This window comes from Dendropsophus ebraccatus, chromosome 1 (genome assembly GCF_027789765.1).
Source record: "Dendropsophus ebraccatus isolate aDenEbr1 chromosome 1, aDenEbr1.pat, whole genome shotgun sequence".
Taxonomy (NCBI): domain Eukaryota; kingdom Metazoa; phylum Chordata; class Amphibia; order Anura; family Hylidae; genus Dendropsophus; species Dendropsophus ebraccatus.
Window position 1 is genome coordinate 190023719 of NC_091454.1, and position 25749 is coordinate 190049467.

The following is a 25749-nucleotide window of genomic DNA, read 5'->3' on the forward strand; positions in this document are numbered from 1 at the left end:
GCGGCTGATACAGCGATCCAGAACCTCTGCTGTGAACAAACAGTGAACATATCTATCTATCTATCGCCTATAGGCTCAACTTTTCCACACCACAATACAGAGGGTCACCGGGAATAGTTTTCCATCATTCTGTCACTTTACACCTTCTGTTCACCTTCTCCTGTTTTGTATAAATTTGTCTGTGAGTTGTTCTCTCAGCTATATCCGATCACTTCTAATGATATATCCTTAATTCAGTAATAAATAATGGAATACTCATCCATTCAGAACCAGGTTGTCCTCTCGGTGTCTACTGACTTTACATTTTTTAAGCTATATTTATTTAATAAAACTGAAAAATGCATAAAAAACCCTAAGAACTCTTCATTGTATAATTCTTCCCTCAGGAACAACAAGTGAACATGCTCTAAAAAATATTTCCATAAAAAACTAAACTTATTTTTATTTAGCTATTATTGTTGGCTTGCAGGCATTATTTTAGGCATCCATGTTGTAGTATTAGAATTAGCCACAAGATGGCGCTGGTGACATGATAAAATCTGCCATGTATTTACTTTTACATCTTGTTATGCTACAGCGTGCTTTGTTATTTTATTATTCCAATTGTAATACCAAATCCTGCATTGTTAAGAAAATGCCCTCATGATGTGTGGCTGACAGCTTTCTCACCCCCCTCTCCCATATACATGCTCACTCCTCTGATTCTCTTATATGACTGCTACGCCCTATCCATAACCATTGTTAGAGCTCAATAAGGGACTAATAGGAGCCTCATTTACACGTTCACTACAGACCACAGGGGGGGGGGGGGGGGGGGGGAGATAGAATTAGCGACTATATCTTTACAGGTAAAACTTTGGTTAGTAGAGTTCAATGAATGTAATAGAAAAAAATCTTCTTTTTCTGGACTTAGACTTTAAGTGAATTGGCAGGCAGGCCTTAAAAGTTAATGGATTTTGCTTTATCTATTCTAGGTAGCTTGGCACCTGATGATCCGGAAAATATATGTGAAAAAAGTATAAAGCCACCTGAATTTACTAGGAGTGAGGGAATCCAAAGTCTAGCATATAAATAAGACACCACTATCATCTGTAAGCAAAATAGTAGAAAAAGCGACTGGCACAACAGATAACATGGAACACCGCACAATGGAGGTGAATTCAATGCTTAATTGGGATAGTGGATATTGAGGTAACTATGATATCGGGATGCTCCTCAACTCAAGAGCCAATGAATAATGACAAATGTCATATAAAAGAAAAATAGAGGAGGGCACTCACCAGGACGTTTACTTCATCAAACAATGGTAAAACAGTTCATAGCAAGCTGTATTGGAAGGTTTTCCACGCCACCTCCATGCTGATTGTGACAGCTGTTTCTTGCAAGACACTTCTGCAGACGACCTGGTTGTCTGTAGAAGTGCCTTGCACGAAACAGCTAATCACAAAATACGGACTGGTATTTAAAGGACCGAGGACTGTATATACACACACAATTAGTCAGCAAGTGGCAAAATTATTGGGAGGTCCTGTTTCCTTATGCCCACGGATAAATAAAACTGAACTTTTAATATTCAATGAAAAGAAAAGAAAAAAATGCATGTTTAAAACTTTGTGCATACTGAGAGAGCTAGTGGGTTAGTGGGTAATAGGGTGCCTAGGGATGCTGTCCTGGGTGATCATAGGTCAATTGCATGAGAACATGCTGCAGATTGACTCTCAATGAACATTTCAATCGGCAACACTGTCTAAAATGGAAACACACAAGGGTAATGCCCACTGATGCCCATTCAGCTGTGAAGACCGATTGTTCAGTATTTAAATACCAATGGCTGAAGAAGTTGGATGCAGCTCTAATGAGTCCTGGGAAACATGGATACAGCCTATGGCTTTATCCATGTGCTCTAGGACATCCTAGGGCTGCATCCAACTTCTTCAGCCACCGGTATTCAAATGCTGAACAATCGGACTCAAGCATGCTCCAGTTACGCTCTTCTCTACTCCCTGTCCTGGTCCCAAGCAGCTGCCTTGATCTCAGCTTCTACTTCATTCAGCTGCGGAGGACCAGGGGAGGGGAGTATAGCATATTTATTATTTTTACTCCCATTGTCCTAACAAAGATGATGAGATTCAGTGCCTTAAAGAGGTCACTCCTGTTTAGAAAAACATGGCTGCTTGGTGGCACTTCCCCTCAGGTTTATTCACTCCAGTGGAGCTAATCTGCACTACCAAAGACGACCCATGGTTCTGTAATCCGGATAAATCAACTGAATTCAGGTATACCATCTGACATAATCACCTGGCAGGATGCATGGCACGCAGCCACAGCTCTGCTTAATTTACATGTCCAATGTCATCCTTACCCAGAGAAAGGGTTAAATTCACACATCTCGGTTTGGTCTGACATTTGAAGCAAGTGAAGCGGAGATACATTATGTAGGAGATGAAACAAATTAGTTTTAATAATCTCGGCAATCACATCTCGTACGGCCAGACACAATCCTCTCATTTCCTCCTCAATGATGATATTAATTTTCAGATTTGTTTGGGACACAAACACACTATGCAATTACAGCAGTCTCCAAGATGTGACAACCTCATCTCCCATCAGGATAGCTCATCCGCATATGTGGACCGGGGTCAGGGACAGCGGGGTTAACCCCCTATATACCACTGCAGACATACAGTTCTGAGAGGTAACCATAGCAAGTGGAAAAGGATTAACTGCAGTTGTGTACATTTATACCATGTATAATCTTGTATACATACTTTATACGGATAATTGTGTGTTACCAGTATCTATATAAATGGAAAGTGACCCTACACAGCCTGACACTGTCCACTCTGGCAATGTGAAAGGGTGTAAGAACTGAACTTTTTGTCTAGGGGAATAACAATGTCCACTTGCCAACTTCCATGAGAAGAGTTAGAGCAGAAAATTTGGCACTTCCTCTCAGCATCGCAGGAGTTATAAGATAAGTCCAGTCTCTCATGGATTAGTAGACATACATTGCACTGTTTAGGTGGTGTTACCATGTAAACAGTTCATGCATCCAATGAAGAGAAGTAAGTAGTATAAGGTCAGAAGAAGTGCGTTTGCGCGAAACAGCTTTAGCGTCTGTGGTATGCACCAGCAATGCGTTGATCTAACCTGTATACTGGTGAAAAGGTTGTTTGGACTTAAATAAAATCGCACTTAATAGTGAGTGGCCACTGCTTTACTTCTCTTCATTGGATACAGCGGGAGGAACGGCTGGAAAACTGGGATACAGCCTATGGCTATGGCTGTATCCCAGTTTTCCAGGCGTCCCTCCCGCTGGATCCGCCCGCTGCACGGAGCGGGCAGACATCGGTAATCATTGCGGATGGTTCGGGTTCGTACGAACTCGGTTTGGACCATCCCTAGATACCAGTTGCCAACGTGTTCATTCTATTGTTATATTAGGTATACAAGTAACTTACTAATGTATATATGCAAGAACAGCTGACATGTTCATCACAAAGAGGTTTAATGTACCCCAGGGGGCATATACAGTTTATGATGTGCTATAGGAGACATGGTTTAAGTGTTGTTTAAAGTCATAAGAAGTTAATTTGATACAAACGCTATACTGTATGCTGGGATTAGACTTTTTGTGCAGTTACCCGTTTGCATTATATATACTGTATATGCCTGTGTGTTAAATGATTATCATGAAATATCTGTCGAATTATTTAAATAGTTTATCTGTGATCTGGAATAATTGCCTGTTTGACCGACTTGTCCCATACCTCCTCAAGAAGGTATGCTATAAGACTGGATGGTGTGATACATTTTTTTTCTCAGGATTTTTCAGGATCCAAAACACTCCCCATATCTGGAGAGGTGGCAAGAGAGTGTGACCCAGAGTCAGGATGACCTAGAGTTTACAATGTTGGTTACGAAAAATATCAGGAAGGATACAGGTAGAGAGAGAAGCCTTGTGGTTTATGGTGAATTGGAGAGACCTTCCTCACCCAAGAGCTTGAGAGTGAAGAGGAGAAAATGTGGAAGGCGAGGACATCTCCCATCAAGAGATGAGTGAACCTGGCCGAGGTTCGGAAGAACCTGAATCATTGGCATTTGAATCTCGCTGTATCCCTGTATCCCAGGTGCGACTCGGGCTGTCTCCAACTTCCCCACGGATTGGTAAGACAGTGGGATTCAAATGCTGATGGTTTGTAAGAACCCGAACCTCGGCCAGGTTCACTCATCTCTACTCCCATCCCATACAAATTTAGATACAACTGGCTAGGCAAGTAATAACTTAGCATAATGTGGAAATAATACAGAAATTTAGGGAGAATGTCAATTTTCTAAATGTTGACCTTCCTGAACCAAGAGAGAGTTGATTTCAAAAGAAAAGAATGCTGAATTGAAACTTAAAGGGGTTATGCAGCGCTACAAAAACATGGCCACTTTTCCCCCTATTGTTGTCTCCAGTTCAGGTGCGGTTTGCAATTAAGCTCCATTTACTTCAATGGAACTGAGTTTCAAAACCCCACCCAAACTGGAGACAACAGTAGGGGGAAAGTGGCCATGTTTTTGTAGCGCTGCATAACCCCTTTAAGAGAAAAAGTCTTAGAGAGGACTGTAGACAGCAGAATCCCCAAATACTTAAGTCAGAATGCCAGCAGAATGGGAAAACAATCTGGACATGTTGCTTTGCATAGTCTAGTACACAGGCACAGGGACACAGTTAGAATTTCCAATTTCTGGACCTTAATTTTCAAATTACTCACTGCACTAAAACGCTCAGGAAGGCTGACTTGAGGGCATGTCATGGTCAATGGAGCCCAACCCTTAAGAGTACCTGTCATGAGAAAAAACATTTGACATGTCAGTGAGTCATACAAAAAACATAAAATGCTCCAGCAACCTGCAAGTGCAAATACTTACCATATATACTCCCTCCGTCGTACACACAATAAAAACATGATTTTTAAAAATGAGGTTCTTAGCAAACTATTTGATCAAATACAGTATGCCATCTCACCACCTTAAAGGGGTACTCCGGCTTGGGGGTATTTTTGAGCTATGGCTGGGGAGGGGGTGGTTATATACGGCGGCGGTCACTTAACTCCCCGGTTCCAGCGTCGGGTCCCGGTCCTGGGACGGGTGTACGGGGCGGTGCGATTCGGGACCCGATGCTGGAACCGGGGAGGTAAGTGACCGCCCCTGTCTATAACCACTCCCTCCCCGGCCATAGCTCAAAAATACCCCCAGGCCGGAGTACCCCTTTATGAGACCTCAGAGAGATGGTTAGTAACATTGGCCTCTCTTGAACTAATACCAAGCCTATGAAACCGGGTCTGAGTGTTCCGACTGTAACTGATCAGGAGAACAAGCTTGGAGAGGTCGGCATGCTGAGACTCCTCTCCCGGCTGTGTGTTATGTGACCTGGACGTTCGCATAATGTAAGTCTATGGGTCCATCCAGGCTGGAATGCATGACATGCAGACTTCTTCTGGCTCGTTCTCCTGATCGGTCACAGTTTGAACACTCAGACCCAGATCGATCAAAACGTTTGACCTCTCTCTCTGACATGTCAAATAAATGTCTAATTTTACCAGACTGTAAACAGTTAAAAGGAAAAGACAAAGCTGAGTTGTAAATGAAATGATCTATTATGCGAGCTTCTCATCCTTTCTCCGCACAGCGTTATCCTTTGGTAATTAAACTATTAGGACTCTTCACATTAATAAGTTACAGTATAGCTGTGATGGCTGAAGCCATTTGTGTTATTTAGAGTCTAAACTTATACAGTAATTCATTTATTAAATTGCTTATTCAGTGTTAATATGTCTCGGGCTCTTGAAGTAACATGTTTTACTATCTGGGCCTAATGGGAATGCTTGTACTAGAAGGCTTTGAGCTATTGTTACATTATAAAATTGGATTCCCATATACCAAGCGTACGTGATTCTTATTAAACACAACACACACGAAATCTCAGCTGTCGTGATGAATTAACATTCTGAGATGGTAAATGGTGTGTAGAGGTTATGAATAGGAGAAAATGCGAGTTCTATAAATATCCAGGTGACGTCTTAAGAAATCAAGGACGGTCCCACAATTTGTGCCAAGGTTAAACACTGTAATAATTTGATATGGTGTACTCTAGGATATGGAGAATTAAAGGGGTAGTGCGGCATTTTTCTTTTTCTGCCTAATTAACACGCTATACAAAAGTTATATAACCTTCCCCACCCCCGGAAGTTAAATAAAGTATACCTACTAAATCACTGTCGACCCGATCCTCTTCTCCAGGTGCCATCTAAAGTCGATGTCATCACAGCAGGGGGCGGTCCTGGTCTCCTTCATGTCATGTCATGTCATGTGCTCCAGCCAATGAAAAGGCTGCACTCTCTCTCTCCCATTCACTACATCCGGACTCGGAAGTGACGGTGGACGAAGATGGCTGGGATACGGCCGGCGGGAAATTCGAATGGCGATCGTCACCGGAGGTATAAGTATATATATATATATATTTTCTGTGTGTGTTTTTTTTTTTTTTTTTTGGGGGGGGGGGGGGGGAGCAAGCCTTATCCATTATACACATTTGGTTCCCCTTTTCCCTGATATCATCTAGGAGGACATTCTGGAGGCCCCCATTCACATTAGACAGTACACAATGTCACCTTTCCTACATCAGACTTCTATACAGTGGTGTAAAGAACCAGCAGGGCATGCTGGTAAATTTGAGCTATGTAATTATGGATGAATATAGCTATAGTCCACAATGTAACTCCACATCATTCCAAATAAACACAAGTATTTGCAAAGAGGTCAAACAGTAAAGTGGTGTTATACAGGGAATACAATCATACTCAATGCCTTGTATCAATTTACCTCCTGACTGGTGAACAGCACAATAGCATTATTTATTAAACAGATTTATAAATTACAAGGCGGCATCAAAAATTCATACCCTCAATATCCTTTAATGATAAATTCATAGGAAAACTTTAAACAACTTTGTCTTTCTATTTGGAGACCAGGATGTGTATAAAAACTGGCAGGCGGCTTTAGTGCCTTTAGTAAAAGAAAAATTAAACCAATTTTGCTTCGATGGATTCACAGTTAAACCATGTTGTCAAAAACTAAGGCTGGGTTTACATATATAAGTTGGCATCAGTTGCGTTTTTTGCTTAAAAACTGACCACAACTGATGCCAAAAATGCATCAGTTGTCATCAGTTTTTCTATCCTTTTTTCCATCAGTTGCCACAATTTGCTCTCATAAAGTTGACATTTCTTTTCCCTATAGGTTTTCCTGTCATTTTCAAAGTGATTTTAAAGTACTTGCAGTATAGTATAGTGGCAGACCCCTTGGGTATGTTCACATCTCATTTTTGCCTGCTATATGGGAGGGGGGAGAGCAGACAGGGGGGCTATATAGGAGGGGGGAGAGCAGACAGGGGGGCTATATAGGAGGGGGGAGAGCTCACAGGGGGGCTATATAGGAGGGGGAGAGCACACTGGGGGGATATATGGGAGGGGGGAGAGCACACAGGGGGGCTATATGGGAGGGGGGAGAGCACACAGGGGGGCTATATGGGAGGGGGGAGAGCACACAGGGGGGCTATATAGGAGGGGGGAGAGCACACTGGGGGGATATATGGGAGGGGGGAGAGCACACAGGGGGGCTATATGGGAGGGGGGAGAGCACACAGGGGGGCTATATGGGAGGGGAGAGCACACAGGGGGGCTATATGGGAGGGGGAGAGCACACAGAGGGGCTATATGGGAGGGGGGAGAGCACACAGGGGGGCTATATGGGAGGGGGGACAGCTCACAGGGGGGCTATATGGGAGGGGGGACAGCTCACAGGGGGGCTATATGGGAGGGGGAGAGCACACTGGGGGGATATAAATATTATGGGGAGCTCACAGGGGGGCTATATGGGAGGGGGGAGAGCACACTGGGGGGATATAAATGATATGGGGAGCTCACAGGGGTATAGATATGTTTTGTGTACCTTATGCAGACTGTACAGTTCACCGTAGTTCAGCACTGTAGCTACTCCCTGTACAGGCCTATGTAGGACCCTACAGCTAGCTACAGCCGACCTTGCCTGTAATGAAATAGTTTTATGCATAAAAAAAATAAAAACAGGACACCTTTTTATTGATTTTTAAAAGGTTTTATTACATATATGTATGATTTTACACTGTTATACACAGCCCTGTTGGGTGGGCTTTCACAGGACCCCCGGGCGCTGCAAAGGCAATCCTCTTCGCCTGAACGCCGGATGCCGATGCCGTACGGGATGCGTCCTGCCCGGCCAGGCATCCAGCGTTCTATTCGTTATAATGGCTGCGGCGCCGCATCGCCGGAGCGGTGGTCCGTCAGGACGCTGCAAGACACGTCCTGACGCACCGACGGTCCGGCGATGCGGCGGCCACTAGTTCACCGCCGCACATTTTGAACGATCCCATTGAAAACAATGGGATCAGTTCAAAGATGCGTTTCCCTCCGGCGCTTTTCTCCTGCGCCAGAGGGAAACGCCGCCGCACCGCCGGACATATGTAAACCCGGCCTAAGTAGTCCAAAAAGGAAAAAGCATATGCACAAAAAGGTAGCACATCAAACAATACTTTCTTAGAGTTAATACAAAAGTAAAACAAGTACAGGAGCAGTGGAGCCAGGGGGACGGGTCCTAAGACATTGCCAGACACTAAAAACATTAAAAAGTCAAACATGAACCCAGCTTGTGTCCAGGCTGGGACCCCTCAAACTAACCTGACCCTAGACCAAAACACATAAAATGGAGAGCATGTATCCTATAGCTAATCCGTATTCTGTAAATAATGCAGTGTATGAGCAAAAAAGTGCACAAAAATACAAAAAGTTATGAGTTTATCATGTGCAGTTCAACATGGAGGGGTCGAGTGGGGAGGGAAACATCCCACGCGTTCCGCCATCCCACGGCTTCCTCAGGGATATGCCTATCCCTGAAGAAGCCGTGGGACAGCGGAATGTGTGGGATGTTTCCCTCCCCACCCAACCCCTCCATCCTGTACCACACATGGTGAATTTTTATGCACCTTTTTGCTTATACACTGCATTATTTACAGAATACGGATTAGCTATAGGATACATGCTCTCCATTTAATGTGTTTTGGTCTAGGGTCAGGTTAGTTTGGGGGGTCCCAGCCTGGACGCAGGCTGGGTCCGTGTTTGGCTTTTTAGTGTTTTTAATGTCGGGTGGTGTCTTAGGGCCTGTTCCCTCTAGCTCCACTGCTCCTGTACTTGTTTTACTTTTGTATTGTCTCTAATAAAGTATTAGAACCCAGTATGAACCCAGCTTGTGTCCAGGCTGGGACCCCTCAAACTAACCTGACCCTAGACCAAAACACATAAAATGGAGAGCATGTATCCTATAGCTTGTGTCCAGGCTGGGACCCCTCAAACTAACCTGACCCTAGACCAAAACACATAAAATGGAGACCATGTATCCTATAGCTAATCCGTATTCTGTAAATAATGCAGTGTATAAGCAAAAAAGTGCACAAAAATACAAAAAGTTATGATTTTATCATGTGCAGTTCAACATGGAGGGGTCGAGTGGGGAGGGAAACATCCCACGCGTTCCGCCATCCCACGGCTTCCTCAGGGATATGCCTATCCCTGAAGAAGCCGTGGGACAGCGGAATGTGTGGGATGTTTCCCTCCCCACCCAACCCCTCCATCCTGTACCACACATGGTGAATTTTTATGCACCTTTTTGCTTATACACTGCTTTATTTACAGAATGCGGATTATCTATTGGATACATGCTCTCCATTTAATGTGTTTTGGTCTAGGGTCAGGTTAGTTTGGGGGGTCCCAGCCTGGACGCAGGCTGGGTCCGTGTTTGGCTTTTTAGTGTTTTTAATGTCGGGTGGTGTCTTAGGGCCTGTTCCCTCTAGCTCCACTGCTCCTGTACTTGTTTTACTTTTGTATTGTCTCTAATAAAGTATTAGAACCCAGTATGAACCCAGCTTGTGTCCAGGCTGGGACCCCTCAAACTAACCTGACCCTAGACCAAAACACATAAAATGGAGAGCATGTATCCTATAGCTTGTGTCCAGGCTGGGACCCCTCAAACTAACCTGACCCTAGACCAAAACACATAAAATGGAGACCATGTATCCTATAGCTAATCCGTATTCTGTAAATAATGCAGTGTATAAGCAAAAAAGTGCACAAAAATACAAAAAGTTATGATTTTATCATGTGCAGTTCAACATGGAGGGGTCGAGTGGGGAGGGAAACATCCCACGCGTTCCGCCATCCCACGGCTTCCTCAGGGATATGCCTATCCCTGAAGAAGCCGTGGGACAGCGGAATGTGTGGGATGTTTCCCTCCCCACCCAACCCCTCCATCCTGTACCACACATGGTGAATTTTTATGCACCTTTTTGCTTATACACTGCTTTATTTACAGAATGCGGATTATCTATTGGATACATGCTCTCCATTTAATGTGTTTTGGTCTAGGGTCAGGTTAGTTTGGGGGGTCCCAGCCTGGACACAGGCTGGGTCCGTGTTTGGCTTTTTAATGTTTTTAATGTCGGGTGGTGTCTTAGGGCCTGTTCCCTCTAGCTTCACTGCTCCTGTACTTGTTTTACTTTTGTATTGTCTCTAATAAAGTATTGTTTGATGTGCTACCTTTTTGTGCATATGCTTTTTCCTTTTTGGACCACTTTGGTTGTTCTATGCATTGGTTTAGCACTCGCGTATATAGAGGTGGTGCCCGCTGACTTTCTTTTGGTTTACAAAAACTTATAAGTAACCTAATATTTCTGTCTGTTTACTACCAGGGAGTCACACTCGCTCCTGGGGTCTAAAGGCCCAGTAGTCTCTATGCCAGTGTTTATTCTCTGTACCATTTATCACTGTGTATTATTTTAGTACTGTCCCTGTCAAACATGTAAAAAGGTAAAAGGTGTTTCCAGTTCAAGCAAAGTCCATTTGTTGCAAGATTGTTTCCACACTGTGCTCAGAAAGAATCAGAGATAGTATACAAAAAAAAGAGGGCATAAAAAATGCAATGTGCACCCTCCTTTAACTTTATCTACAGATGTTTCTGACCAGTATACTGTGATATCACTATGTGCATTATCTGTATATAGTGGTCCCTTGAAGTTACAATATTAATTTGTTCCAGGACGACCATTGTATGTTAAAAATATTGTATCTTGATCTCAAAACTCTATGGAAAATTGGTAATTGATTGTGAAGCAGATCCAGTCACAGTGCAGTCCAAAGCCTCTATAAAGTCTACAGGTTGCAATTTAGTGCAGAAATGATGTATCAATGCAATACATAAGTACTGCATTGATCCCTATGAGCAATTATGGTATTATTCATAAGCCTCCTAGAGGGGCCTAAAAAAAGTGTAAAAAAAAAAAAGATATAAATAAATCCATCCCATATTAAAAGTCAAAATCAACCAACTTTTCTAAATAAATAATTAAAAAAAATGTTGATTTTTGGTCACATTATATCCAGGGAAAAAAAGTTATTAAAAAGTCACATATACACAAGTGTGGTACCAATAAAAACTACAGATTATGGCACCAGAAATGCCATTGCACACAGCTCTATAGATAGTAAAGCAATTTCAAACACTATTCTTTTATTTAACACATTTAAATGTTTTAATTTTTAAAAAGTATTAAAATAAAATAAAAGTTATATAAATTGGGTATTGTAATTGTACTGACTTGAGGAATATAGCTAACATGCCGGTTTTACCACACGGTGAATGGCAAAAAAAGGAAACCCACCCAAACTTGAAAAATACCTTTTTTTTAAATTTCACCTTTCAAATAATATTTATTCTGGTTTCGCTGTGTAAAATTAAACTCAAGTTCTGTGACACTAAATGGTACTTTTTTTCCCCTTCTTTACGGAACAGTTTCTATTCTATATTGATATTTATGTGCAAATGAACACCCTTAAAAAACACTCACACAATATACAAAAGTTGATTGGCAATGCTTTGTTTTATTTCTCCATATAAAAAGCATGTAAAAAATACAAATTTTATAAATAAAAAGTACCTAATATAATTCACACAAATAAAAAAAAAAAAACAAAAACACGACAAACATTCTAAATTTATTAAATTAAAAAAATTTATCCCAAACGAAAAACTTGTCCATGACAAAGATTAGACACTGGGTGAAGCCTCTAAGAAGCTGCAGGTACAGGTATTCACTTATCCAGATAAATCAAGATCAGCTAGAATGGTTTAGAAATCTTAAAGATGTTTCAATACTTATCCAAGCGACTTCAATGGCCAGCCTTTGGCTGTCCAGGCCAAATTGTGGTTTTGCGACAGCTAAAGGGCAGAAGGTTCCCCGCCACTGCTCTACATCTACAGTCAGCTTTAGGTGCTGGTTTCCTGAATGAAGTTGCATACAGTAGGTACTGTGTGAGGTTGTGGACAATCATCAATCTAGCAAATATAACTATCCAGTAAACAGGCGATACATGCTTCATGATGAGATCTCGCTTTAATTTCTCTAACAAGCCAAAAAGTGCATATTGCTGTCTTCTAAGTGCGGCTAGACTGAATGTCCTGACATCTAGTGTTGAGTCAAGAATTTAATACACATTTGGGAAGATTTATCAAACATGGTGTAAAGTGAAACTGGCTCAGTTGCCCCTAGCAACCAATCAGATTCCACCTTTCATTTTCCAAAGACTCTGTGAGGAATGAAACGTGGAATTTGATTGGACGTGGACTGAGCCAGTTCTACTTTACACCATGTTTGATACATTTCCCCCATTGTGATGTTTCTGTACACATTCAACGGTTAGGGGTTCTTACTAGAAACTGTTAGATCTGCAGAGGAGCTGTACTAAAAAAAACAATTCGGCAGATCCAGTGTGTCTCCATGGTAACAGACAACATAACAAACCTGTGTAGTCTGACCCTGCAGTAATTTCATCCCTTGCTGAATCTGTTAGAAAGAAGTAGGAAACAACGTAAAAAGGCATTCACATGTTCAGTGCACAATTTGCTACTGAACAGGATTCTGAGTTCTCGGCATCATTTGTTCAGCTCTGAAACTGTTTAAGTCTTCGCTCTACTATACTGACACAAATGGTGAAGCAACTTGAATGAACTGTGAAACATCCTTTAGATTTCATTAAGTCCAAGTGATCTTAGTTTATTACTGTTAACTCTTGTCCATAACCAAACTTTGTACCGAGTCCTCATTGCAGGCACTAAATTTTGCTTTCTGGTGATACTACCTGGCCTGGTTATTGACTACAAAGAGACTAACCACAGTAGAGTACAATGAGTAACATACACAGAAAAAAGTACATAGGAACAGTGGTTATACCCATAGCAGTAAAATTCCAACTTTAAGGGTTTTCTAGAAGCAGATTTCCTTTTAAAGTTGCTTGCAAAGCTTGGAAAACATTCAGCCAAACCTGAACGCTCCGCATTTGACTCCCGATGTCTGGAGAAATTGGATGCCGCCCTAGGGAGTCCTAAAAAGCATGGATACAGCTATAGGCTGGGTTCACACATTGTAAGTCCATTCTGTTACCCGGGCCGGGTCAAAGAACGTCCGGTGTCAGTGAAGATCATCCCGGCCGGATGATCTTCATTTGTGCTGAATTGGGATGCAGGCACTTCCATGTGCACCTGCATCCCAATTCACCAAATCCGACATTGGAGAGTGCGGCCCCACAAAACTGACATAACAGTTTTTTGTGCGGCCACTAGGAATCCCGGACGGAGTGTATACAATGGGGGGGATTTACGAAGATTTATATTAGGCACCGTCCCCTTTTCCCCGACAGGATACACTAAGAGGTGCACGCCTCTTAGTGAATTCGGCCGGGCCCCCGAATCTGCGCCGGCGTACGAAATCTACACCTGCTGGAAGCAGGTGTAGATTGTGATCTTGCGAGCAGGCGTAAATCATGACAAATGAGGCGCGGGAGGAGGCCACGCCTCCACCCCGCCGTATCACGCCCCTACAAGCTTTGCCAGCCCACCCATCGGGCGAGCGGGGTGTACGCCAGGGAGAAGGGGTGAATCTGCACCTTCGTCCTGGCGTATGCTTCGTAAATCCAGATTCCAGATGCCAAGTGTTCAGGTTCTGACTAATGTTTCCGAGACTCAACTTTCAGCAAATTTGCTTATCACTAATTACGACTAGTCACTATGGAAATAACCACTGTCTTTTGCACACTTGTTTCCATATGTTATTGCACCATCACTACAATTAATATACACATTGGCTTCTTATGTTACTAATACTTATGGCTCAGTAAGTGCCTTAGACTACTTGTTTTGACTCATATATGCCACAAAGCACTTGTGTTCTATATCTGAAAGCATGCACCAGGGTTATAGTGCACAGGAAGGAAACATAGGAGATCTACAGTATTCGTGCCTAGAGCAAGACTAGAAAAACACGGCTGCTTCCTTCCGAAAATATCACTGGCTTTGATGCTGGTTTTGGAAGAAAGCAGCCACGGTTTTCTAATCTTGGACAAACCCCTCTAACACTTGCAAAGTCACAGGCTGCAAAGTCACAGGCTCAAGATATAACCCTGAGCATCACTAAAATATTGCTTTTCTAAGCAAAAAAGTATAACTTACAATTCTACAAAGGACTATCTAGGCTGGAACACAAGGAACATTCAATCCCTTCTAACTAAATTATATACAATAATTATTACACATAAATGTAAACATTGGGTACGTGGGTGTCCCAGGTACGCGAAGGTCAAGTTGCTTCTTTTTTATTGCATTATAAAAATCCTTACTATGCCTTACTGATTGGCATAGTCTATTGGTTTTCCAGTCTTGTTAAATGGGTAGACCAAGATCAAGTGAGTGTGCCTGAGCTGCAATACCAGACACAGCCTGTGAAAGAGAGTGGCACTGTTTCTTAAATAAAACAGAATCTGTTAAAATTCTTAAGACATTCCCTTTAAGGGCCATGGTTGGGACTGCTTATTCCCAGAGGGTTTTGGACGCGCTGAATGATCTTCTAGCTTGCTTTCTCATCATCACTGTCCGTATTGACTGGGAGGTAGCCTTCTTCCCTTGGTAAGCAGAGACAACAGCCAGCTCCACTCAGGTCCAGCTCCTTAAAGTTAAATTCTTTTAGCTTCAGGAACCGGAAGTCAACCTCATCATAAGCACTACAAATATCCTTGAGTTTTGTCCAAAACAGATAGGACAATCCAATTCCTAGAGCCTGTGATAGAAAAAAAGTCACAAGGTTATATATATAGTTATATATGGAGATATACAGAGATCACAAAACAGGTCATCAAAACCAGAAATGAGGTCACACCCCGGATGGTTGCATGTATGGCAAAGAACCGCCAGTAACTGGCTGCAATGGTCACTACCTGATGGAGTACCCAATGTGATTGCAGTTACCCAGCTAGACCTCTAGAGCAGCAGGCGGACAAGTACAAAATTAGTGAGTGGATGAATACTGCATCAAAGGATGATGCAACAAGGACGTTAGGATTTGGCCTACAAGACCATCAGGGCAATGGATTAATTTGTGGGCACATATGTTAGAGATTTAGGTGGAGGCTCCAATAATGTACAGTGATGTTGGTACCAATGATGGGTGCCACCAAGAACACTAAGAATATGAGGGGCGGCCTTAAACTTCATGGATCCCTATTTTCTGTAACCCTTAGGCCCGATGGGACCTGATAATAACTGTAAACAAGCACTGATCTGATAGATCGGCGCGCATTTAATGGGCCTATTACACGGCCCGATAATCGTTTAGCAAGGGCTGCAGGGACATCGTTACTGATGTCCTTGCAGCCCTTGCTTTAAATGGCATCCATTACCTGTCCATGCTGTAGGGCTTCTCCTGCACTCTGCTCATCCCCGGGTGCCGCACGCTGCAGCTTCAGAGCGGCCTGGCTCAGCCAATCACTGGCCCGGCAAGTGATTGGCTGAGCGGCCTGTCAGCTCAGACAGACCGCTCTGAAGCTGCAGCGTGCGGCACCTGGGGAGAAGCAGAGCCCAAGAGGAGCCCTGCAGTATAGATAGGTAATGTATTCTGTTTGCATATCGTCAGATGCCGGCCGTGCACCGCTATTACATGTAGCGATGCACGGTTGGCGCCCGACAATTATAGGTCAAATTCTATATCAACGATCAGCCGATGACAACGATCATTGGCTGATTGTTGTGTTTCAATAGCAACCACAGTAAAAGAAATCCAATGTTTATACGTTTCGGCCATTACTGCTCAAAACGTTCTAGGACACTTGGCTGAATAAACATTGGATTTCTTTCACCATGGATGCTGTTGAACTTTGTATTTCTTTGATGTTATATTACACCTTATGGGATTGTGAACCCCCGATGTGCATCCTGCTGACCTATTCTGAATACCCACTGATCTATTGGTGCGGCTGGACATCCTATATTCCTTGGTATGTCACATAGACATGCAAAAAATTCTGAATGGTCAGGGTGTTTAGATTACCACTAATTGCTAGATAAAGCCTGGAGAAGCACAGGACTGAGCGCTTCTCTCTTGTTGCTGGAGTATGGTGCTATAGTGATTCTATGCCATCCTGACTAATCAAACCTGTATGACACATCAAATGTTTTTTAAGGTTTGGTGGAGACTTCTCCCAGTGCCCCCCTAACTGCAAATGAGCAACCTCTAGAAAATAATACTCCACACCTGCTTTTCATTTTTCACCTACAAAAGCATTAAAGGGGTTATCCAGCGCTACAAAAACATGGCCACTTTTCCCCCTCTCTTGTCTCCAGTTCAGGTGTGGTTTGCAATTAAGCTCCATTAACTTTAACCCCTTAAGGACAGAGCCAATTTCGAACTGCTGCAGCCGGAAGTAAACGAGTGCCGAGTCGGGGACGGCGCCATCTTGGAGCGGTCCCTGGCCGGCTTCAGTTACGGAGATCGCTCCTCCGGGGTAACATCCCGGAGGAGCGATCTCCCCACTAGACACCAGGGATGACGCTGCGTCCGGTAATCGGATGCAGCTGTCAACTTTGACAGCTGCATCTGATTACTGTATTAGCGGGCACGGCGATCGGACCATGCCCGCTAATACCTGCGGTCCCGGTCTACAAGCGGCACCCGGGACCACCGCGGTTCAGAGCGCGGCCGCCACGCGGCCCCGCTCTGAACGTCCCTAACGGCATCAGGGTGTAAATATACGCCCTATGTCGTTAAGGGGTTAATGGAACGGAGTTTGAAACCCCACCCAATCTGGAGACAAGAGATGGGGAAAAGTGGCCATGTTTTTGTAGTGCTGGATAACCCCTTTAAAAAGATGATCAGCACCCGGGTTATATGTAATGTACAAAAACACAAATGACAATACACAAATGCCACATTACCTGAGGGGCCAGTACGGCCGCTACTAAACCAAAAGTTATTCCAAAATTATCATTTAACCACAAGCCCACAGCATGGATGCATCCTCGGACATGGATGATATTCGCAACATCAAGCCTCTAAAAAAGGAGAAAATAAAACATAATTCAGTGATATGGACTTTAGATCATCACTGAGGGGTTAAAAAACATGGCTGTTATGGGGAACTGCTATACAACTATCCCTGGATTGTTGCCGATTTGCTCTAATGTGAATGGAGCTCAGCTGTAACAGCATACACAACCCCAAGGACAAAGGTTTAGAAGAAAGCAGCTGTTTTCTAATCCTGTACAAAAGTTCTCCTTTGTTTGTCATAAATCTATGCTGGTATATTCTAACATGAAGCAAGTTAAAGGGGTTATCCAGCGCTACAAAAACATGGCCACTTTCTTCCAGAGACAGCCCCACTCTTGTCTCTTGAATGGAGCTTAATTGCAAACTGCACCTGAACTGGAGACGAAAGTGGTGTTAAAGAAAGTGGCCATGTTTTTGTAGCACTGTATAACCCCTTTAAATACACTGGTTTGTACAATATGGGCTTCTTCCTGCTCCCCTGACTACCCCCTTCCTGTGACATAATTGTGAAGTGACAGGGGTAGTCATGGAAGGTCGGTGCTTATTGAAGGTCCCCAATCCTGCCATCTTCATCTTTTCACCCAGTCACAGGCCAGAAGTGGGAACCAGTATGCAGAGAGCTCCCCCTAGGGACAGCAGCTATGACAACGTTATGGCAAGTAGAGGAAGCAGCACATCTTATGGCAGTCTTCAGTCTCATCTCTATGGTAAATACACCATTAGACTCACAGACACCATTGTGGGATCAATGACTTTTGTTCTACTGTTGATTTCCCTTAATATAATCAATGAATCGCATTAACTAATGCACTTTACTTCTTACATTACTAAGCACAGCTATGTGCGCCAGACTTCAGGCATACAGATCAGCACTTACAGTATACATAGCTATTCGGCTGAGTTACCAGATGTCAGACATACAAATAATAGCTGCAATTCACAGGACTGACGAACGCATTACCTGAAAATGAATTATTGATTTTCCTGTAATAATGCATTGTGCCCTGTAGAAAAAATATACATGTAGACAGGACGCAATACATGGATATGTATGAATGGCGAATGGTCAGAACGTCCTCCATTGTTCGTTTTAGATCATAACTTTTTCTGTGTATTCATAAATTTTCTAGTATCAGAACTTTCTGTTTCTGGGCCATTTAATGATTTTCTGTTATTTTTTTTATTTTTTTTTATATATTGGTTTCTGATTGTTTATATATTGTAGATCAATGATCCATAACTAGAGTAACAGGCATTCCAACTTTTTGAGCTCTAGTGTCGTCAAGGAGGTCATGCCTTTTGCTTACGTCTATCCCTACCTGTGTGACCCTCTTCCTCCTCATACACTATGTAAAGCAGGAGCATTTGCCTAATGTACCAAGGTGACCCTGGGGAACACAGGAGTAAATCATCTAATCAGCAACGACTACATTGTGATTGTTAGAAGCCAAGCTACTTATGTCACACTTCCTACAATGATATTCACCGACTTCTTTGGGATGTCTGAAAGTGTAACCGCTCCAAAATAATTATCTATTTATTTCTGAATAAAATTATTTATAATGAGAACTAGCATTAACAAGCTGCTAGACTTTACATTCTAAAGTTTTATGTATGACACAGCATTACTTCTTTATACTGTCCTTATAATACCCACCTCTAATATCTATATACTAGATTATGTATTTTCACCATTAAAAAAAAAAATAAAAAAACTGCATTGTGCTGTTTCTCAGTTATTCCTCCTGGAGATGTACAATATTACCCTATGGATGATGGATATCCATGTAGGGCATCTATTTAATGTTGGGAAGCACCAGTTATATCACTTTCTATAGACGCTATCACTGGGTGCTGGGACCTCCTTCCTCACCCCTCTTGTGCTAGTGCTGACTGTCACCTGAATGTTAGAGCTGTGTGTTGGGTGCCTGTAAATAATAGTTACCATTACTTGTCAATAGGGTGTATACTTATAAATTCTTCATGTCAGATAATGCACTGTATGAACTCATTCCTGGTTACAAAGTGGAGTGTTAACAACAAGTGGTCAATTTATTTATATATTTCTATTAGGAAAAATTAGCGGCATACTAAAAGGGAATCAGTCGACTCTATATCGTGTTTGGAGCTGCACACATGGGCAGATAGCTGATAGAAATATAGAAGAAATTATATCTGTCTCTAAGCTGGTGACTGTTTGCAAAGTTATAAAGAAAGTTGAGAGAATACATCCCTCACCCCATCCCCTGCATGATTCAGGTACAGCAGGCATGTCCAAAGTCCGGCCGGAGGGCCATTTGCGGCCCGCGTTCCGAACTTTTACGGCCCCCCAGGTATCCAGCTTGCTATTATCTGCCTGTGTTATAAAGCATATAGCATGTAGCATGTAAAATGGTCGGCCCTCGCACATGTTCACTTCATCAAATTTGGCACTCTTCGAAAAAAGTTTGGACATGCCTGAGGTACAGGATTTGGCTTCCAGGCCTTGTACGTCAGACACACAGAACAGAGAGGGGTGGAGGAGGGAGGAGGCATGCATGCTGCAGATCAACACCTCCTTTCTGATACTTGAGCTTGGAAGGAAAACAATATTTTATAACTTAGCAAACATCCAGTGGTTAAGAGACAGGTATCATTTGTTTTATCTCGCTATCAGCTATATGCCCATGTCTACAGGTCTGAGCATGCTATAGAGCGGTCAGATAATTTAATAATAAAACTAGCTTCAAAGCTCCCTCTGTTACCTATGGGGATCTGGAAGTGAGACATGAAGAGGAGACATTATTCTAGGACATAAGCTGGACAGGACCCACACAACTGCAGGAGTCTCACATGATGTGTCCCCTGTTTCAGCACCAACCTTGTAGAGCCACTGTGTGTGCTTACACCCTGACAGCCCCAATGCTAAAGCAAGGTTAGTGCATACGCGGTGGGTCTGCGGCCACAGCGTTAGACAGGGGAGATGGGGTGCCTGTGTCCAATGTGATTTCTGCAGGGTTCCATAAGTCACTTACAGCGGGTTTGTGACTCTGCAAACATACAGAAAAATGTACTTTTACCAAAAGTAACTCAGCAAACAACCAGCTCAAAGGTAAGATACTAAAGTATAAGCAGTGATGTGGGCTATGTGGGCATGTCTGTGCTTTCATATTTCCATCATAGGTGACATTTCCCCTTTAATCTTTATCTTGTACACATTTTTGCCAATACAGGTTCCCTAGTCACCTTCAATAATTCAGTGCCTGCAGTGACAATGATGGATTCCTTTTAGTGACAATCTTACCTCTTTATCGAGGGTTTGGTAACCGCATAGCGTATTCTTCACTCCACCAGTGCCCTGAAAACACAATGATAGCTCAGAGTTATTGAGGTGTCCCATTCTATGAAGACAGATCAATTCAGTGCACAGCAGGGCAGGCTGGACTATATATACATATGTATATACACACACATTAACACGCTGGAATGATAGCCTATAAAACAGCTAAAGGGAGCAATCAGTATATATAATATATGCATAAATGTTATAAATATTAATGGTGTTGTTTAGAGTCCACTTCTATGTAATATTAAAACTTTTCTTACAAGTGGATTTATGTTGGATCTGGAATCACCTTTAGTTAAAGATGCACTGTCGCAAAAATGATTTTTTTTCAAGAAATCAACAGGGGTTTTTTTATATAGTCTTTCTATGTATTTTTTTTAAACTTTTCTATGTTTAAATGAACGTTATACATATGGCCACTAGGTGTCTCCCTTCACTGTGGATGCGTACATCTGCTTCGTGTCCACAGTCAGTGGCAGAGAATCCTGGAGGTGCTTGCATTGTATGGTCAGCTCTCCTGTCACACAGCACCAAAACCTCTGTAACCACACAGTGACATTATACTGCCTGAATTGTTGCATAACAAAGAGCAATGTCTCCTGGTAAGCTGCAGAATTGATAAAATAATTTTGTAAAAAGGTAAAAACAGAATTAGCCTTTAAGAAGTTATTTGCCCTCAATTGATATACAACCTGCATGATGAGCAGGTGTCTTTCCTTGAGTGAGCGCACAGAGGACTGCGACTTTCTGTGTTTGGTCTCCTTTTTTTTCAGCAAAGAAAACACCAAATATCAGCACAGATGAAGCATGGAGCACAGCTTAGCCGTATGTATAAAGTTGTTTATGTTTAAAAAACATGAGTATATTGCAAAACTGCTTGCAATCAAAATCCCTGCTGATTTCTTTAAATAAAATTAAAAAAAAAATATGTTCGGGACAGGTACAGGTACACTTTAATTGCTCCTCCTCTTGACAGTGTTTTATGTAACAATAAGTTAAGCAAGCCTCTCCATTACTTGCTTCAGTTCCCGAGCATCGAGTTAAATAGGACTAATAAGTAACAAAAGGGATATCGATTACTTGTTTGTTCGCTCATTACTCAAATCCTTAATGGAACTGGCAGAATTTTTAGACTTCTGCATTCCATTATTAATATTTCAGCTATTTTTAGCCAAACAAGCATTTAAAAAAAATAAAATAAAAACCTATGTATTGTTTATTTGCACTGTAAACTTATATACATTTTTTTCAAACATTCTCCTGGAAGCAAGTGGCTTCCTAACCAAGAAGACTTATACAGTAGAGTTCAAGAACTTTACTGAAGAGTATTTAAAGAGAAAGACAGTAAAGTGCTACCGGCAGGGAAGAAGTGATGTCTGGGATCTTTCGGCTTTACAGGTTTCAGTTATCTCGTATGTCATAGAGTTGAAGTTTTGTCAAAGTAGTAATACTGAAGACCCAGCCCCAGTGGAGAAAGATAGGCTGAAGACAGAGATATCAGTCACGACAGTGACAACCTGCTCAGCCAATCACTGGCTGCAGCACTGTCCTGTCTCAGTCAGTGATTGGCTGAGCGGGTTGTCACTGCTGAGATGAGTTTGTCTCAGAAGTGGCGGCAGCTGCGGTCAGTTGGGAGATGCCCCATGTGGTGCAGTGTAATGCTATAGAGAATGCAGAGTGATGTGTACATTACGTGGTCCTCCATCTATGGACAGGAAAGCTGTCCGGTCAGCCCATGGCTTGGAGCATCGGCATGGTGTAGAGCTACATTGGTACCGAGAACAGGGCAGCAGTCAGCTTCACTTACTTGTGTCATACAGTTTACAAAAACAATGATTAAAGGTGGCCAACCCTTTAAGTCTTACTCAGTCCTGCTACCTGTTTATTGCTCTGCAGAATGGGGTTGTCATTGGGATATTTGTATGGACAATGTGCCTGATGTTATGGTTAGGTAAAGATCAAGGGGTAGATTAGGGATAGCTAGTTGGGGTGATTGTTAGCATAGCTGGTCATTTTCTGCTTCTATTCCTGACTTCTACCATCTCTTTGTTGCAACCTTCATTCGCCATTATTCAGTTCCTGACATGTATAGGTGAATTGTTATTCTTGTTATTTGTACCTGCCAGCAATGATCTGTGCTTCCTATGTTTTATCTTAATGCTGAAATGAAGTCTAGTTTTGTCATCCAGTGACCATCTGGCATCACTACACTGCTGTACTAATAGTCCCAGCCTCCAGGTTGCAGTAAATTATAATTCTAATTAAAATGTAAGGGATGTATTGAATATCATCACCATAACATACAAAAAAAAAACTAAAAAGCAGAAAAAGCCCAAGTATTGTGCACTTTCTTTTTTCTGCTCAATATTATAGACAAATCATTAATAAACATTAGACGCATGGATACATCCTATCTATATGAAGCATGGTAAATATAGAGCCGCAGTTCATTTTCAGAAAAGCCGCATTATGTTAAAAGCATATTAAGCCATTAATTATTGATTATCTAAAACTAAGCGATGAATACTGATGAGAACAATGACAAAAGGTATCATCTACGGAGACACAGGCATGAAAAATCCACCTGAAAGAAGTCAGTAAATTATTTGTAATCCATGCCTCAATGAAGTTTTTTTTTTTTTAATTAAAATCTAAGGAATTTCTCAAACAATCTAGGTTATTATATTGGATGATCACATACAAGGCGTCCTGTGTTGTCATCTCAATTTCTGTACATACAAGACTTGGCTTGTCTTTTGGGCTATTATGCGCTTAGTAATCTTTAGGGCCAGTTCACACGGAGTAAAACTGGCGAAATTCCGCAGCAGAATCCCACCAGCCTCTGTGTCATACTGGCAGTCTATGGGAGGCTTGAAAGAATTGACATGTCAATTCTTCCGCGTGGAGAGAGAAGGCGCACGAGCCTCCCATAGACTGCCATGGGAAGCGTGTGCGAGCTGCGGTATCCGCAACCGCTTTTCCATTGCAAATCCGTAGTGTGCACGTACCCTTACAGGGCAGTTAGTCGTGTGCTCAATGGTCCAGTGAGACAGCTAGGAGCACTGCGGCAGCAGTTAGATGCACTGCCCGTTCCCACAGCCAGCCAGTCCCCAGCTAGCAGACCCCTTCTAATGATAATGCTGGATCGGCACTATGGGCGGCAGGTAGTACTCCTAACGCTCCTACCGGACAGTGGAGAACACTGCTAACTGCACTGGAATGGCGCCAAGGAGGCAGGTAAGAGATAGAGATGAGCAAACTGGGTTCGGGTTCGAGTCCATATGAACCCGATCGTTCGGCATTTGATTAGCTGGGGCTGCTAAACTTGGATAAAGCCCTAAGGTTGTCTGGAAAACATGGATATAGCCAATGACTATATCCATGTTTTCCACATAGCCGTGGGCTTTATCCAAGTTCAGCAGCCACCGCTAATCAAATGCCAAGCGCTCGGTTTCGGATGGGCTCTAGCATGCTCAAGGTTCGCTCATCTCTAGTAAGAGACATATCTTCCTCCTCTGTGTCTCCTGTGCAGTAGGGACATATCAGAAGGTTAGATTCAGCTAACCTGCTGATAGTTTTTTCCTTTAAGTATAGATTGCGTTGGAAGGATTTTAAAGTATATTTTTGTACGCATTACATCAATACACTAAAGAAGCCCACCATGGGTAGAAGACAAAGTGCTCCATATGGCGACCTGGCCCAACGTTGTTGCACAGCTAGAACACTGCATTATAAGCGTCAATGAATGGGTACAAGGCAATGTAGGCTTAATGTGTTGGCTGTCACGGCTATAATCTAGAATAGATAAAAAAATATATATATATACAGTGACCCGGTGGATGACAAACATATCAAAAAAATGACCTCATAGTAGCACGAGGCCTTTGGTCTTTTCAATTCACCGCTGCTATAATAGATGCAATCTTGTGGCTACTGCATCAATATCTAGCTTAGGACCATGCCAACCATAGCTGGCCTCCATTCAACTTCTGTCGCAGCAGATCAGACCTTTTCAGGTAGAAGGCGATTTAGCTCTATGATGAGATGACACTTTTCTTTAGCTTTTGATGAGCTCCTTTATAGCCTCTGACGGTCAATGGAATCTTTTTCTGAATTCAATAAAATACTTGCAAAAGGGTATATAGAAAACTGGTGCTTTATATAATGTCAATGCATCTGAAGCTATTCAGAGCGCTATGGTAAAGTACAAACTAGATTTTACTATAGATTTGACACAATAAAGGCGCAAATGTAATGTTAACAAATGTACATTACATATATCTACCATTGCCTTCTATAAAGTGTACCTGTCACAAAGTCTGGATTTGTTGCGGCGAGCAATCTCTTTGCCACTGGAAGTTCAACATGGTCATCAACATGGTTCCATACAGATACATTAATGTCACATAGATATGTCAAAACATTTGATCAACTGGCACATACACAATGGTAAGAAATGTGACCTTGGCACTACTAGTCACAGCTAAGTGCACTGGACTGATCCTTTGACCTTAGACATGGTCAACCACGGCATATCAATGTGGTATGCCAATAAAGTCCAGTGGTGTTTTATATAGCAAAGTCCAGGCACAATCAAAACTGAAGAAAGAAAAGATGTGTCACTCACCAATGTTGCAAAAATGAAATGTTTATTCCATCTTACACAGGCATGGGACGGAGACTTATGTACTAGCGACTGTTAGAAGGCAACGATCAGCTGACACAATGACGGCTGATCCTTGTCTTTCAACAATGACCATGCCATTGTCTCAACGGTCATGTCATTTAAAAGAACTTTCTGCGTGTCAAAACCATAATTTCTTGGTGGGGGTCGGGGTGCAGAGAACCCCACCACATAATGGATTTCCTGTAGCGAGAAGACAGACTCTATAAGAAGGTCTATACAGCCCATCATCTGTAG

General features: G+C 42.4%; 1 protein-coding gene and 1 long non-coding RNA gene across 4 annotated transcripts in view; one reads left to right on the forward strand and one right to left on the reverse strand.

Moving 5' to 3' along the window:
• The first annotated feature begins 987 nt into the window (after positions 1 to 987).
• On the forward strand, positions 988 to 18924 carry LOC138765698 (uncharacterized). The gene is made up of 4 exons (XR_011358624.1): positions 988 to 1154; positions 6289 to 6485; positions 18089 to 18210; positions 18729 to 18924. It is a non-coding gene; the product is annotated as an uncharacterized lncRNA (long non-coding RNA).
• The window catches only part of LOC138765681 (tetraspanin-15-like), a 113209-nt gene continuing 99454 nt past the window's right edge, over positions 11995 to 25749 (reverse strand). For all 3 annotated transcript variants that reach the window (XM_069942666.1, XM_069942676.1, XM_069942656.1), the window contains 3 exons: positions 20787 to 20840; positions 17392 to 17508; positions 11995 to 15241 (listed from right to left, as the gene is read on the reverse strand). In XM_069942666.1, the coding sequence (XP_069798767.1) occupies positions 15032 to 15241; positions 17392 to 17508; positions 20787 to 20840 (381 nt within the window). In that variant the 3' untranslated portion in view covers positions 11995 to 15031. The remainder of the gene's footprint in view (positions 15242 to 17391; positions 17509 to 20786; positions 20841 to 25749) is intronic.